This window comes from Camelus bactrianus, chromosome 27, assembly GCF_048773025.1.
Source record: "Camelus bactrianus isolate YW-2024 breed Bactrian camel chromosome 27, ASM4877302v1, whole genome shotgun sequence".
NCBI classification, from domain to species: domain Eukaryota; kingdom Metazoa; phylum Chordata; class Mammalia; order Artiodactyla; family Camelidae; genus Camelus; species Camelus bactrianus.
In genome coordinates, this window is record NC_133565.1 from 31,113,864 (window position 1) to 31,130,906 (window position 17,043).

A 17,043-nucleotide genomic window follows, 5' to 3' on the forward strand; every position below is an offset into this window, starting at 1 on the left:
ATATTTTGATTAGGTGGAAGCAAAAGCTTGAGAGAAGCAGTAGATTTGAGGAGAGAAGGAGAGGAGAAGAATCAGAGGCAGCACATGTCACACCTTTTCAGAGGGATGTGCAGTGAAGGAGCAGAGAAATCGGCAGGGCCTTATGATGTTAAAGGATGTCTTCAGGATAGGAAGAGGCCCATAGCACGTTGGAAGCACTTGGGCTCCATCCAATCCAGAAGGAGAAATTGATGAGGCAGGAGTGAAGAGACAATTGAGAAGACCTTGAGAAGGGAAGAGCCGAGGGGATCTAATCCCCAAGCAGTCGGATGGTCCCTGGCTAGGATATGGACAGTTCATCTGGAGGATGGAGGGAGCAGTGTCGGTGGCTAGGTTGCAGGTAAGAGGGAGGCTGTGGTACGGGGACCAAGGGAAAGTTCTCTTGTGATGGTCTTAGTTCCCCCAGGGCAATAAGAAGGAGGCCATCTTCCGAGTGTGAGCAGAGGTGTTGGAGGTGTGAGGAGAGAGGGGAAGGCATCAGGCAGTCATCCAGGAAAGGGGGAGAGTGGTGGGATTGGGGGATGGAACTGGTCCTGCCAGAGCCAGCTTCCGGAATTTACCCTGTTCTGTCTCTGCGTGTTCGCCTATGCAGTTTTTTCTTACTGGAGGCTCCTTTCTATTTCTCTACTCCCCCATCTGTCCAGCAAACCTGAGGTCCTGCAAGGTGCAGCTTGGGCATCACCTCCTCTGACACCTCCCGCCCTTTTTTCTCACAGTGTCCATCCTTCTCCCGAAACTCTGATCATGTCACATTATCATTATTTGCTTTCATGTCTATTGCTCTAAGGCAGGGGTCAGCAAACACTTTCTGTAAAAGGCCGGATAGTGAATATTTCAGGCTTTGTGGTCTGTTTGGTCCCTGTCTGACTATTCAGTCTGCACAAATTGTAGCACAAAAATGGTCAAACAGTACATAAAAGATTGGGTGTGGCTGTGTTCCAGTAAAATGCTATTTACAAAAACAGGCAGTGGCCTGGATTTGGCCTATGAGACATAGTTTGACAGCCTCGGCTCAGGGGGATGGCAGAGATGGTGTCTCAATTATCTCTGTGACCCCCAGACCTGGTGTGGGATCTGGGTACCAGGTAGGGGTTCAGAAAATGTTCGAATGGATGAAAGATGAAGGGATGGGCTGGAATAAATATGTAAGCCTGCTAAGGTGCATAAGATTATAGGACAGTGCTCCCTCATACATGCAAGTCTTGGTCTATTTGTCAATAGTCTGTCATTACAGTCACCCTGTGACTAGGGAAGGATTGCATGTGAGAGCATGAGCCCTGGACACCCAGGAAAGATGAAAGATGGCCCTGCCATCTACTGCATCAGTGCCCAGTTGCTACCCTGCATAACCAATCTTCTTCCCAGGTGCACAGCCCCCCAGCTCAGAGGGACCAGCCTCTTCTAAAACAAACCATCTGAGTTGACCCTCCTGCTGTGTGGCTCCTGTGTTCCCCTCCCACCCACCACCCCTACAAAGAACAAAGAGTCATCAGTTACCTGCTGTCCACAAGGCACAGTGGGAGAATCATAGGCCCTCCCCTGAAGAAGCTCACTTACAATCAGTGCACCCCACTGGGAGTGCCCTCTTCCCACCCACGCCGTCCTCACACCTGACCTCCTTCTTAAAGCTGCATTGCCGCCCCCACCCACCTGACTCCCCCTCTCCTAATCCTTCTACAGCATCCGCAGTCCTGTGGTTCTGCACGACACTGGGTTCTCTCGATCATGGATTCATGTGTAAATATCATCTCTGCCCCACCAGGTAAACTAACAGAGCACAGGACAGCAGAGCGTGCTCCTGTTTCTTTGAGACCAGTGCCGTCCAATAGAAATACATGCCACAAAACCCAATTTAAAAATTTCCTAGTAGCACATAAAAAGAGTAAAAAGACATTGGTGGAATTAATTTTAATATATTTCTATTCCCAATCTATCCAGACTATTATCATTCCAACATGTGATCAATATAAAAATGATTTTATTCATACTAGGTCTTCAGCATCCAGTGTGTGTTTCGTGTGTACAGAACATCTCAGTCCAGGCTCAGTTCGGGCTTGAGTTGCAAGCGCTCAGTAGCCACGTGTGACTGGCGGCCCCCACACTGGGGTGTGTAGCTCCGGCAGGGCACCTGGGAGATGTCTAGTAAGGGACTCTGCACGGAGTCCTCCTTGCAAGGCACTTTACATCTGCTGTCTAATCCGCACGGCAACCGTGTGGAAAGAGGAAATGTCATCCCGTTTTCTAGATGAGAAACCTGAGATTTGAGAGGTTGCTTGTACCCAGCTGGTAGAAGTCACAAAGCTCAAATTTGAACCCAGGTCTGGGTCCAAAGCCTGTCCTTAGAATGTTTCAGCTGGAACGTTCTTTAGAAATTTATCCAAACTGTCAACTCCATAAATATCACTTGCATTCTCAGCACTTAGCCCAGTGCCAGGCTTGTCCTAGGAGCTCAAATATTGGAGTAAGTGAATCTGGTCTCACTTTACAGATGTGAAAATTGAGAAATGTGGGGAGATGTGTCCAAATCAGTCAAAAGAGGGAAGTCGGGGCTAGAACCCACATGACTGATTCCCACCACCCTGCTCTAATTTGTGTCCTGTGATGCAGATGGTCAGCCCTAAGAGATCCTGGGCGTTTGACATCTGAAGCTTTCTTTGTATTTGCAAGGATAGATTTTAGCCAGCGTTCTCTTCCCCGTGTCCACAGCCTCAGAACCTGCCATAAATCTTCCTTGCAAATTCCCTTCTTTCCCCTTAATTCCACCTATCCAGCCGCCCCAAGGGCAGGCAGAGCAGCGGAGCCTGCTCGGTGACAGGACTCCAGGCCTCCAAGTAAAGCCGCCTAAACCGGCAAAGCTTACTGCACGTGGGCACCACCCCGCCCCCAGCTTTCATCTCGGGTCATGCTCCGTTGTGACAGTGCGAGTGGTTTCCCTGGCTGCAGGAGAGCACGCGTCCCCAGGAGGGTCATGCAGACTGGCTGCCGGTGGCTGCCTGCCCTGCCTGGACGCCTGGTCCTGGAGCCTGGTTGCAGAGGCGCCCTCAGGCTCCTTTCAGGCCCAGCCAGTCAGCATCCTCCCAGGGAACTCCTAGCAGCCTCCTTCCTGACAGGGTCACAGTAAAAGTCACAGATGGTAGAAGCTTAGAACTGAAAGGGAATTTAAACAGCATGCATCCCAGTGCTTTTCAAATTGTGATGCCCTACAAGTCTCCTGGGAGCCTTGTTATGATACAGCTTTCTGATTCATTAGGTCCGGGATGAGATGAGAATCTGCATTTCTAATGAGCTCTCAGGTGATGCTAACTCTGCTGCTGGTTCAGGGACCACACTCTGAAAAGCTGGGATTTTGCTGAGGAAACAGAGGGGCGGGATTCATTAAAGTCGCAGTACAAGTCTCTTAAAATTTAAATATACTTTCCAACTGTATTTGCTATCTGCAGACTTCTTTGGCACTTACCACAGACTACTTTGTATTAATATCCTTTTCCTCCAATTAGACTTTTAGAAACCAGGATATATCTGATTCTTCTGGGTGGGAGTCCCACCTGAGAGTTCACATGAGCTTGGAAAGCACATGTCCCTGGGCCAACTGGGAGGGTCTTGACAGCAGGTGCTCCTGGGATCAGAGGCACGGTGGGGCGGACCCCAAGTTGGAAGTAGAAAACATCAGCAGGTACCAGCCCTGAAGGGCCAGGTGAGGAAGGAAGTGGGAAACGTGTAGTGTGGGAGCTGGCAGGCGGCGCAGAGGGTCGTTTTGAGTCTTTCTGAGCTCCGTCCGTGGATAGAGGGAAGGCTGCCGGCCCAGCTCATCATGGGGTGCCCGGGGCAGAGGCAGTGTGGCTGCCCTGCAAGCAAGGACCCAGGCCCAGCATCACCTTCTTCCAAGGGCTCTAACGTTTGTTGCATAAATACTCAAATGAAGGTCAAAAAAGACGCAGCAGCGATAATGACACATATTAAAAAGACTCCGCATGCTTAGCAATGACTTACACACTTCCTGGCACACTTCAGAAGTGGCAATGGGAGGTTTTTCTATTTGACTTTAAAATTAGGGGTGTTTTTTGACCCCAGTGAATCAAGATTTGTTTCGGGCACTCTCAGAGCCAAGCATAAGCCCGTCGACCCAGTCGGCTAAACGGAGTTGCCAGTACGTGCTGGAGGTCAGAGATGGCCCTGGTCGGTCTGTTTGCTGTGGTACTTATTTTCATAAAGTTAAAAAACAATGTGGAATGAAAAGATAAGCCACGAGCTGGGAGGAAATATTTGCAAGACACATATCTAATAAAGGACTTGTGTCCAAATTAGACAAAGAACTCTTAAAACTCAGTAATAAGAAAGTAAACAACCCAATTGTAAAGCGGGCAAAAGATCTGAAGCACCTAAGCAGATGTACAGATGTCAAATAAGCAGATGAAAAGATGTTCCACATCCTAGGTCATGAAGGAATTGCAAAGGAAACCAACAAGATACCGCTGCACACCTCTTTGCATGACAACACAAAACGCTAGTGAGCAATGTGGAGCAACCAGCCCCCTCGTTCATTGCTCGTGGGAATACGACACGGTGCAGCCACTTTGGAAGAGAGTTTGGCAGTTTCTTACAAAAATAAACATACTCTTACCACATGATCCAGCAATTGCCCTCCCAAGTACATACCCAAAGGAGTTGAAACTATGTTCACGCAAAAACCTACACATGAATGTTTACAGCAATTTTATTCATATTTGCCAAAAGCTGGAGAGACCGAGATGTCCTTCAGTTGTTGAATGGATAAACAAACTGTGGTCCACCTGGACGATGGAACTTCATCAGCAGTAAAAAGACATGGGCTATTAAGCCACCAAAAAACACAGAGGAACTTTAAATGGTACGACCGAGTGACATCATTACACTGAAAAGGTTACATACTGTGTGGTCCCACCTATATGACTTTCTGGAAGAGGCAAATCTATAGACACAGTAAGAAGATCAGTGGTTGTCAGATACTGGGCGGGGAGGGATTTTTAGGGCAGTGAATCAGTTCTGTACGATACTGTCACGGTGCACATATGACATTATAAATTTGTCAAAACCCAGAGAATGTCCACCACAAAGAGTGAACCCTAATGTAAACTATAGACTTTAGTTAATAACAAAGTATCAAAACTAGTTCATCGACTGTGACAGGTGCACCGCAGGAAGGGAACTTGTTCATAATAGGGGAAGCTGTGGAGGGGGTGGGTTTCACGTGGGAATGCTCTGTAATTTCTCTCAATTTTTCTGTAAACTTAAAAACTTGCTCTAAAAAATAAACTATTAATTTTTTTTTTTAATGTGCCACTGAATTCCAAGGGGCGATCAGTTGCTGAGTAATTGCTCAGCCGTCTTTCTCCTCAGGCACAAAGATGACTTGCACATTCACTGCTGACGGACCTCTACAAGCTGCCCCCTGCGCAGCACTGACTTGCTGAGAACTGCCCTACAGCCTGATGGGCTGGTCACTGAGGAATACTTTTCGAACGTAGAAAGCATACTCATGGAGCCGTCTAAGGGTCTGTCATTATTTTTCTGCCTTTAGAAAAGCTGCTGAACTAAATCTGGCCCATAGAAATGTGCCTGAGAGATACTTCTTTTATTTTGCTGATACATACCTTGACCTTAAGGAGCTTATTGTCCAGAGTAGATGGTACAGGAGCGTAAAGCACTAAAACACAAGGTAGAAAGGTGGCTCGTGCCCTCAGGGAGGTACAGCTGAAGTAGGCAGCAGAGAGGGAGAGATGGCTCCCCGCACTGTCTCTGGGGGACGCAGTGGCATAGGATTATAGCTTGTGGACTAGGGGAACCCCGATTCCAAGGAGAGAATTCCACAAGCAGACGCTGAGAGGTGTGTCGTGCCCTGGGAACAGTGGTGTCTGGACCGGGGGGCTGGCCCATAGCACACGAAGAAGGATGAGGAACAGCTTAAAAGGCTGAGGCCAGATGGTGGCATGCTCTGAATCACAGGCCAAGGAATTGAGACTGTGTTCAGTAAGCAGGGGTCCCAGCAACTCACAGCTGTGCTTCAGAAGAGTCACCTGGTAGCCTCTTGTATGTCGGAGAAAAGGTGCCTGGAGGTCACGGCGCCTGTCAGGAGAGCACTTTGAGGAAGTCTCGAGAACCCAGGCAGTTGGAAGCTCTCCCTTCTGCCTCTGAATTCCCACAGCCCTTTATTTGTCTCTTTTTTATGCACTTAACAGCTTTTTAGTTAAAAAGTATATTTAGTTCCTTATTAAGGAGCACTAGACAACACAGAAACATACAAACAGCTCCCTGTAGTCCCATCACCCAGAAATAACTAACATGGGTTAACATCATGGGCCTTTCCTTTCAGGTCTCTTTATATAAACCACATTATATCGACCTTTTAAAAAACAAATAGCATGGTGTTAAAGCCTACTTTTTCTGATTACTTTATAATGGACATCTTCCCTTGCCAATCAGTATTTCTAGATTTTGGTTGTTGTTTTGGTTGGCTTCTGGTTTTATTTTTAAAACTGTGATAAAATACACATAACATGAAATGTACCATATTGACAGTACGTTCACAATGTGTGCAACCATTATTATTTTTGAGTTTCAGAACATTTTCATAAACCCAAAAGGAACCCCTGTACCATTAAGCAGTCATTCTCCATCCTCTCCCTCCCTAGCCCCTGACAACCACTCATCTGCTTTTTATCTCTAGAGATGTATCTGTGCTGGAGATTTCATATAAATGGAATCATTCTGTATGTGGCCTTTTGTGTGACTTCTTTTATTTAGCACAGTGTTTTCAAGGTTCATCTTATCTAGATTATCCATATCTTTTTTTTATATATATAAACAAAAGATGCTCATGAACAATGAGTCCTGAGAAACGAGACCTCTCCTCAAGAATACCACTTCCCAACCTCCCACCTGTAAATAATTTTAGATGCAGCCATCTGGACCTTTTAGATCAATGGAAGTTGATAGGAACAGTCAAGTGATGCCTCCTTCCTACAGGTGCTGCTGTCTCTCCCTTCCCATCACCCGACGTGAACGTGGGAAGATGCCTTAGCTTTTCTGGTCACTTTCAGGATTTAGGACAGGCTTGTTTTCAGGTGTTAAAATAACCTATGTAAATCAAAACTTCAATCCAGGCCACACAGCCTGACCTGCCGATCAGCCCTTCTGTTCTTCCCCCGACCCTGCCCCCACTCCCTCTGTTCACTCTGCGGGCTCCAGGGATGCTTTTGTAAGCTCCTTAAAAACCTGCTTCCTGTGTTCTGTCCACTCCAGCCCCTCTCAGAGCAGGGGAGCACTGCATGCCCCATTCTACTGGGTACTCTGCCTAACTTCGGAGGGCTACCCGCAGTTCCTGCTTTTGGCACTATGCCACTGGGACCCCTCTGGCCTAGGAGACAGCCTTCTTGGATGGAGTCCTGCCACGATGCCCATGGGAGAGCCATAATTATAGAGGGCACTTCCCGCATTTGTGATCATCTCACATCCTTTCAATGGCCTTTCTAAACTGGGGGGACATTCCCATTTTGAGCCCCCCCCCCCCACATCCAAGGTGATAGTCTCCCTTGCGGCCAAGATGCAGCTGTGTGACCACCTCTGCCAGTGCGATGGAGCTGGGGCCTAGGATCAGAAGCTGAGAGGGAGGGGATGTCGGTGTGGAGCAGGGGCATCAGTGGTGCTTTTGCTGGAGCAGCGCCAGAGTCTGGTCAGTGTCCAGAACATGTAGTTTCTATGCCTGGCTCTCTGGCCCACCTGGGATTCAATATCCTTTAAAAATGCATACTCTGCTAAAACCGTTGAGTTTAATTTTCACTAAGAACCTTGACTGATGCCACATCCTTGCTTAGCCTGGTGGTTAAGGGCAGGCTGTTCCCACCACTGCCCTCTGTCCCCACCTGGCCGTTCCCTGTGCCCCAGGCAGCCTGGGAGTCTGGCATGGGTTTCTCTCGCCCTCTCTCCTGCAGGCTGTTGGGAGTAGCAGTTACCGGACCAGCTTGACCATCTGTTAGTATGTTCCAAATAGATGGTCTGATTCTCTCCTTACAAAATGTGGGCACTTTCCATCTTTATCCCGGACTTTAGAGCATCTGCAAAGCTCTCAGACAACAGGAAAAGTCCCGCTCCGCACCGTCACACACATATTTTTTCCGTATATTACATAAGTGGTATCATCATCTCCGTGTCATTTTGTAACCTACTTTTAAGTTTAATGTTACATTGTAGGCAACTTTCCATGTTAATGATTATGGTACGCCTGTGTCCATTTTTTAGAATATCGGCCATATCGGTGAGAGAATTATGTATAAATAATGAAAAGCACCCATTTTAAATGCACACTTGGAACCATCACCGCAGTCAAGATTTAGAGTATCTCCATTATTCCCAAAATTTCCCTCTTCTCCCTTTGCAGTCAGTCCTTCCCAACCTTCAGCTCTAGGCAGCCATTCAACCTCATTCTTTCAGCAGCCGTATATCCCATAATATAGAAGTTCGTTAATTTACTTAGCCAGTCTCCTGTTGATAGTCATTTACATTGCTTTCGGTGTGTTATTTTATTGGTTCTTTATCAACAAATATTTATGGAGTACCTACTGTGTACTCAGCCTTGTGCTGTTCTAACAACGACCCAACAAACATCTGTATGTGTGTGTGCATGTGTGAGCTTATGTCCTTAAAATGTATCCCCTAAAAGTGGAATTCCTGGGCCAAAGAATGTGCACATTAAAGTAATTTCGATAAATATCACCAAATTACCCTCCAGCAAATTCACAGCAGTTTACACTTCTATCAACAATGGGCGTGATCGGCCATTTTCCCACACCGTCACCATCAGTACTGGGTATTATAAATCTTTCCCAGTTCATTAGGAGGAGCATGGTTTGAGTTTATGTGTCTTTGCTTAATGATGAGGTGGCGCACCTTAGTGTCTGTGACTTTTATTTGGTTTGTGGAAATCATGGCCCCAGGAACCAGCCTCCCTTCTCCTCTCCCCTCAGATTGGGGCTGTGGCTGGGCTCTCTCCACTGAACTGGAAGGACATGCTGTCCTGTTGGAAGTGAGACGGAGGTCACCCTTGGGTTCCTGACAGCTCCCTACCTCCCCTTGAACAGCCACTTTGGAGAAAGCCCCCCAAAGATGGGGCTGGTTGTGTCTCTTCCGTGACCGGACCTGCCCCTGCAGGTCCACCTGAGGGGTCCACACCACTTAGATGAGCAATAAGTGTGGGTGGAAATATAGCAGGCTTAAATTGAATATAGTTCTGACTAACTAGGTAAAAATCATAATCAAAGGAGAAGAATTTTAGCAAGAGTCTCTCTCTCTTTAACAAGTTAGTATAGCCGTATGTAGGTTAATGCCCCAAATATTACTGCAAACCGTTAGAAGGTGGCACCAGAATTTCCGGTCGTCACCCCTCCACTGTTGTGCTGTCCTGTCCTCGTTCCCAGGGAAGTCAGATCTCCTTCCACAGATCACAGCTTGTACCTCCGAGGGGTGGGCAAGAGATGGGCACTGGAGGGAACTGGGGAACTGGTTACGTGATTGGTTTAGTTGAGGGTGAGGGGTTTTGGCACAAGGAGGAAAACAGGGTCCTCAGGGGATTGACCGTTGCTGAAACAACTCATAGAAATACGGTGACAGGATAGCTCCGAAGTCAACTACGTATTTTCTTGTGGCGTAAGGATGTCTGTTGCTATTTTGGGTTTCACCCTTGTCCTGTATTCTTCACTCCAGTGCTCCACGGGGAAGAGGATATAATTAAGCAAGTATCTGGACTTATCTGGTCCACAGCCACCCTCAACAGCTTGCAAATGATTAAAACCTCTCCCTCCAAAGGGAACTTTGATACTTTGCTGTGGAGTGTGAATTGTTACAGCCCTTTGCAAAGCAATCTTGTTTGAACTATTAAAATTGAAAATGCATATTCTCCAGTTCAGTAATCACTCCTGGGAATCTATCCCATACAAATAAAAATACCAATACATAATGAAATATATACAGGGATGTTTATTGTAGCATATTTCACAGTGACTGAAAAAAAATCTAAAACTGCCCATAGCAGGAAAATTGTGTAAATTGTGGCACATTCACACCATGGAATATTATGCAACCACTAATGAAAGAATGAATTCAGGTTTTACTACCTGACTTGGGAGAGGGCAACTGCTCTAAGATGCTGTTGAGAGGGAAAAGCAAAAAGCAGTTAAGTATGAATAATGTTTTTTAAATAAAACACACAATGAAATGTTTATTTATATACAATTGTATAAGCCAGAGAAAAGCAAGGGAAAATATACACAGGTTTAACAGGGGTGTGTTTGTGCTTCTGTGCAACAGGAGGAAGGACAACCGTGAGGCAGGTAATGAGGGGGAAGCAGGCAGAAAAGGAAATTCAGGCGCCACTATCAATGTGAATTTCATGATGAGCAATTTATATAAAATTGTATATGTACCTGTGAATATATATGAATTAAGAAGTTAGAAAAAAAATGTAAATCTTTATCTACTGACCAGAAAGGAGGTCCATTAACTAATGCTAAGTGCTAAAGGAAAATTGGACGGTTGGTTTATTTTGTTAAACACAAACCCGGAAAAATTAGCCTGCATAGGTGAATACGTGCTTGCTTAATTCTGAGTGAGGATTTCCACAGGTAGGTATTAACTAGGACCTCAAGCAAGTGGTGGAGGGTTAAAATGGAGGACAGAGAGAGATTTATCTTTTTAAAAACATACATCTTTGCATTGTTTGATGTGTTGCTATAGGTATTCATCTATAACGTATCAGTGATCTACTGCTGCAATAATACCACATAATAAACCACCCGCCAAACTTGGCGGCTTAAAGAAACACACCTTTCCTAACAGATGGCTGAACGAAGAGGGGGACCGCGCCTGCCAGTATGAGGAGTCATGAGCTACCTGACATTGATAAGGACACTTACAGCTTTCAAAACACTCCTTTATAATGTTTCATTATTCTCACCGTTTTGCATTTATTTATCTGTTTACAGAGGAAGGGAAGGATTATAATAACGGTCCTCTTGGTTTCCGGCTCAAAATACCTGAGTAATTTCAGATCTAGTTTTGTGTGATCTCGTTTGGCGTCTCCGTCACTTTATAAGACTGGTAATGGTTGAGAGGCTGTATCACCGCATAAGCGGGGAGTTAAGAGGAGCCCACAGGAGACTGCACACCGAGAAGAGAGAGCCACGGTGGGCTCCCTGCCCACTTGTTTAGCAGCTAAGGATTGTGCAGCAGACCGGGGCTGCTCGGGGACATGACTGATTTTCTTCATTTTAGCTCCTTGTTAATGGAGCGAGATATGAAGGGGTCAAGGTAACAGTGAGGATGACCTCCTGTTGTTGTACAGAAACCTTTCTCTTCTAGCATGAGAAACACAGCCTTCTCCCCTCGGGGGCTGGGAAGTCTGTGAAAGGTGCCTGTGCTCAGTGGCTTCTCCCGAGGAGCAGAGTCCACAGTGAGTTTTATGATGTCAAAACTGAACTTCATATGCAGGCAACGCTCTCTAAATAAAAGAGTCCCGAGGTTTGGGGAGAATACCTCCTTCGTATCTCCTGCCAACCAGTTACCAGCATTTAGCCAGTCTTGTTAGGAGAGCCAGGAAACTTACTCAGCTGAACCTCAGAACCATCTCAGAAGTGTCCAAACCTGGTCTGGTAGACAATTAGTTATACCCACAACAGCTCCTTCTCGCTTCTTGACTTGCTAAGAGAACTGAGATTCGTTGATGAAAACAATATGCCCAGCCCCAAGGATGAATCAGGACTGGTCTAGATTCTCAGACCACTCCTTATTCCGTTGGCCAGCTGCACATTGTCCTCGGTTCCTTTGCAGCCATGTGATCCACCTCTGCCCAAGAGACATCAGATGTTAGCTAAAGGGCTTGGAGAGATAACATCTGCTGAATAAAAGATTAAACCTTTGTGAGGAGAAAGGCTTTGATTCTTTTTTCTCTTTTGGGAATTAGTGTGAGGATGTGCAAGCTGGAGCTGCAGCAGCCATTCTGCAACCACAAGGCAACAAGTATGAGTAACGCATCACACAGAGGATGGGGGGAATGGAAAGATGAAAAGAGCTTGGGTTCTTGGTGATATCTTTCAGGCACTGCCTCCAGGCCTCTGGCTATGCAATAGACTTAAAAGTCTTTACTGCCCAAGTGACTGTTAGTCAGATATTCTATTACTAAAAGAATTCCTAACTGATAAACCTGGTTGTCTTCCACCTGGCCAGGGTAAGTTTTGCAGACAATTCCACCACACTAGCTTTGTGACCAGTTAACTTCATCTGTAATATTTGTAGGGATAAAAGTCCCCTCTTTCTTACCTCAAGCAAACTTTCTGATTCAGAAGATCAGAGTGTGGTCTGTGGACTGGCGAATCATTATCCCCTGGCGTTTCTTCAGAGTGTAAATTTTCAAGCTCCTACCCCATAGTAAATTAGAAGCTCTGTGGGTAGGGCCAGCAATCTTTTTTTTTTTTTTTTTTTTAACCTTCCAGGTAATTCTTAAGAACCACTGATACTGAGGGTCAAATGGAGTGGCTGCATGTCAGAGACACTTGGGGAACCTAAAAAAGATTCTCAATCTCCACCTGCAGAGTTCTGATTCAGCATTTCTGCTGTATAGCCTACGAATTTATGTTTCTCAAAAGGCCCCCAGATGATTCTCAGTAAAACCAGGTTTGGTAACCAATGGAATGTGTATGAAAGCAGGTCACGTATGCCAAGGCACCACCACACAAGTAAGAGATGAGGAATGGACCTGGTCGCCCCTGGGGACAGGTGAGCTGAATTATGGATTTCCTCACCTGGTAGGTGAGGGGACTAACCACTTGCTCTCCAAAGCCTTTTCAGCTCTAAGGTTCTTAGGATGCCAGCTTGAACTTTGCAGTTCAAACAAAGCTCCAGCCGGAACAAGCAAATATGGTCTTGGTAAATTACACAGACAGACTTGTGAGCAACAAGTGGAAGAGACTGGAATTTTCCTGAAGTTTAAAAATCAGCCTTACTCCCCACCACAGCCAGACCCAGTAAATCCAAAACGGGTTTTCTCTTCTGCTTTTACCAAGTTTATGAGACAGCAGGTTTACACTTCAGATGTTCATTTATAGAGTGCTAGACTACACCTGCTTCATGCTAGGCTTGTGCTTTGGGCGTTATTTCATTTGGAAAAATATTTTTAAAAGATATCATCTTAAGGGATTTTGCCTTCTAAAATGTGCTACTTTAAGGATCAAAACTTCTGAAGCAGCCTATTCACTGTCCATCCAAATACGATTTCACCCTCGCTGCTCCTTCCTTTTTGCCTGGTACTGAAGATCCTTTCTTAACCCTCCCACCTCTCCTAGCAGAAAACTGCCGGCCCCCTTTCCAGGGAGTCTGCTCCCCCACTCAGCCCCTGCTGAATGAGTGCTGAAACCCCTGATCCCGTGGAAAAGAAACAACAGCAAAACCACCTCACTGGTTGACTTTGGAAGATAAGATAACAATTTATTCTTTTGAAAGCCAACAAATAAAGAGGGAAGAGTTAAGCGTTTATCCCTCCTTTTCTATATAAACTGTACTTAAGCTAATCAAATAGATGAGGAGGAGGAATTTGCCTTCAGAGAAGCTGATAAATGAAGGGTGAGATCATAATAGGACCCTTTTGCAAGCCCTGATGAAGGAACAGGTCTAGGAAGTGATCATCAACGGCTGTTAATGTCACAGAAAGAAGAACGAAAAAACACTATGTGTCTCTGAATGGAAGTCATGACACCACCTACAGTCTTGCAAAAGGAAAAAAAAAATTGAACCTGAGTCTGATGAAAGTCTGCAGACTAAAATTTACAGGAAATACAGAGGACGGAGGAACATGTTAAATGACACGGAAGGGACACACTCACCATAATCCAGACTGTGGGAAACTGAGGCAGATGACCCAGCTTTTCCAATAAGTTGCGTGGGAAAAAATGAGATACAGGGAGAAACGTACGCATTGAACGATACTTAAGAGTCATATGAACCAATCGTTAACGTGTGGCTCCTGATTCAACAAGCCTTACAAAAAAATAAATGGAATGGGGAATGCGAACAATTCCCAGATATTTGATAATAGTAAGAAAATATTGTTGACTTAGGGGCGATGATAGTTTTGTGGTTACATCTTTTCCAAGGACTCCTTATCCTTACTCTCAGAGCTACACGTTGAAATGGATGAATGAAATGACATCCGAGGTTTGTTTCAAAGTAATCACGAGGGGTGGAGAACGGGCAGGATGTGGAGAAAACAAGCCTGTCCCTGAGCGGATAGCTGTTGAAGCTGGGTGATGGGGAACGAGAAGTTCATCATACAGGTCTCTACAATTCTACGCATTTGAAGTTTCCCTTCCTAAAAGGTCAAATTTTAAAAATTCAGTAACTTCCATTTCTATTGTAAGTGTTTTATATTGGCCATAATATATGAGTTGGGTAGCTCATGTTGATTATTTCTAAATACAAATTTATCAACTTTTACTTATTCTTCACTACTAAGGAAACACAAAAATTTTGGAGTTTTGTATGTTTCACGCTTGCTTGCCCAGCCAGACTGGAAGGTCGAAGGAAGCAAAGACCTTCCTATTAGATTCTCCACGGAGCTAGTCGCTTGGGTCGTGGGTAAAGGGCTCCCTTGGGAATACAGCTTGTTGAAACACTCTGGAAGGGAGTGCTGCTCACCTGGTCTCCTGTTTGTGGCTCCCTCCATCCTGACTTCATGTCAGCTGGCAGACAGACAATCCACAGGACCAATCCTACCACTGGGAGGAGTTGGTTAGCTTAAGCTTTGTAGAGAGAGAACAGAAAAGATGGAGACTAAATCTGTGTGATGGATGGAGAACTTTATACGTTTACTATGCAATTAATATACAATCCCAAATACTATAGGAGAGTTCTGATTTTAATGTTTAGACCCTCCTTACACAGGCAGAATGTAAGGTGAAACACTTAGCAAGGTGTGGCTGCAAATTCTCCCTGCTGTTATCTTGATTCCTTGTCCCATACTTTTTTTGCCCCATAGACACGTGTGGTCCCCTATATTAAAGCCTTTCTGATTTTAGAAAGCTCTCCATCTCTCGTATTTCCAGTTGCACAAAGTTGAGACTTTCCCAAGATTTCCTCAACTTCCTTTAACTTGAGCTCTCACTTTTCTTAATTATACAGAACTTAAAGGCTCCCCCACTTTGCAAATTTACCATCAGTCCCCCGATTTTCTCACCCCTGGAGCACCTTTTCCTTTCACATGATGTAACAATTCTACCCCTTTGTCCCTCTTGTTCGATGGCCTCTGAGGACTGAGCTTCAGGATGGGACAGGGGTTTGTCCCGGGTTGATATCTTGTAGGAAAAGCATGCTGCACTTAGAATGCAGCTTACAAAAGGATTGCCCCTTTGAGTAACCTCCCTAGTAACTTGTTCAAAATCACCCAGAACGTGAGTCTGTTCCCTTATCTGTGTACATCTCTCCCCCAGAAGACTTCTAGGTGGTACCCTAGCATCCATTTACAGAAAAGTGTAATCTATTTACCTAGTCTAGATTTTAAGAGGAAATCTTGCACTCAGCCATCCAACTGCTTTGGAATGTGCTCAGATTCAACAGACTGTGCGATTTAAATTTATAAAATAGTAACTCTGTTGATAAAAGCCAACACTACATTGCCAGGCACTATTCTAAGTGTTTTACATGCAGTAACTCATTTAGTTAGTTCTAGTATTATTCCCATTTTATAGGTGAGGACAGAGGGCTAGTAAGTGGAAGCCAGGCTCTGACTGCAGGCAGCCTGGCTGCAGGGTGTGCTCCCTTCTCCTGGAGAGAACCACCTGGGAAGAGAGGAGAGCTTGGAGGAGTGGAGAGACAACCGCCAGAAGAGAGGGGAATCTTGGGAGAAAAAAATTTGAGGGAAAACACTTGGGATTTTTGAGACCAAACTGATTTTTGAGATTCCTAAAGCTGAAGTAGAAAGGTTTTTAACCTGGCTGTGTAGTGGAAAGAGCTGTGGATTAGAAGTCAGAAAACCTGTGGTCCAGCCTGGCTCTCTGCCATCTCTGTGTGACACAGAAAGGTCACTTTGTCACTCTGGGCCTATTTCTTCATCTCTAAAAAATAAATTCTGCCTGTTGTTATCCACCATAGGTAATGAGAAGAATCTATTCAATATTGCTTTGAAGGAAAATCTGTATGGAAGAAGGTTCTAGGGCTTCCGTCTTTAGATGAGCTTGGGAAGACTTTGGTTTGGCATCCGAGTAATAAATTTCTACTATTCGATTATTTGTCTTCAGGACACCATATTTATATGTCTTGTAGAACCCACGCTTGGAAATGCTGACGTCAGGCTTCAAGACAGCTGAGCCCCACTAGACACCAAGAAAACCCATGGCCCTGGCTGCATCTTTCAACATGACCAATCCACAGTGAGTAGCATTGGGATCTGCTCTCTGTGGGTGCAGAGCTGGTCCATCGGAACCACAGGTGCAGCTGACAGCCCCTTCCCGAGCCCCGTAAACCAGGAGGAGCTCCGGGTGGCTTTAGCCTTAAGCCTGACATTAAACTAACTTGTTAAAAACTACTTTTTCTCTGAGTTGGCTTACGAAGGTCATCTCATTTTTTTTTTAGTTCAAAAAAGGCAGAGGTGTTCTGCAATCCCAAACTGGAATTGTAATTCCCTTGCTAGTCCAAAGGGATTGCTGATACCCCATTAGCCAAAACAAATCTCATGACTGAACACAGCATCCAGGGTGCAAAAATGTGCTCTTCCTCTTGATGAGATGCTGCAAAGCCACGTGGCAGGGGGAGAGCTGAAGAACGGAGCTACTAGTGCATGTTCTCCACCATACTCTTCTCCACACCCAAGACCAGGGAGTGGTCCCAGTGCTCAGGCTATGAACCGCGGGATGATCGCGTGACTGGGGGTGGTGCTGGGCCACTGTGACCACTGGCAGGAGGCGACCAGAGGGCAGGAAAGTCCGGAAG

General features: G+C 45.5%; 1 protein-coding gene across 1 annotated transcript in view; it reads left to right on the forward strand.

The window, feature by feature from the left end:
- TMEM266 (transmembrane protein 266) overlaps window positions 1-17,043 on the forward strand; it is a 102,214-nt gene that overhangs the window by 22,996 nt on the left and 62,175 nt on the right. The window contains exon 2 of the mRNA XM_074354241.1: window positions 16,378-16,484. Coding sequence (XP_074210342.1) covers window positions 16,447-16,484 — 38 coding nt within the window. The 5' untranslated portion in view covers window positions 16,378-16,446. The remainder of the gene's footprint in view (window positions 1-16,377; window positions 16,485-17,043) is intronic.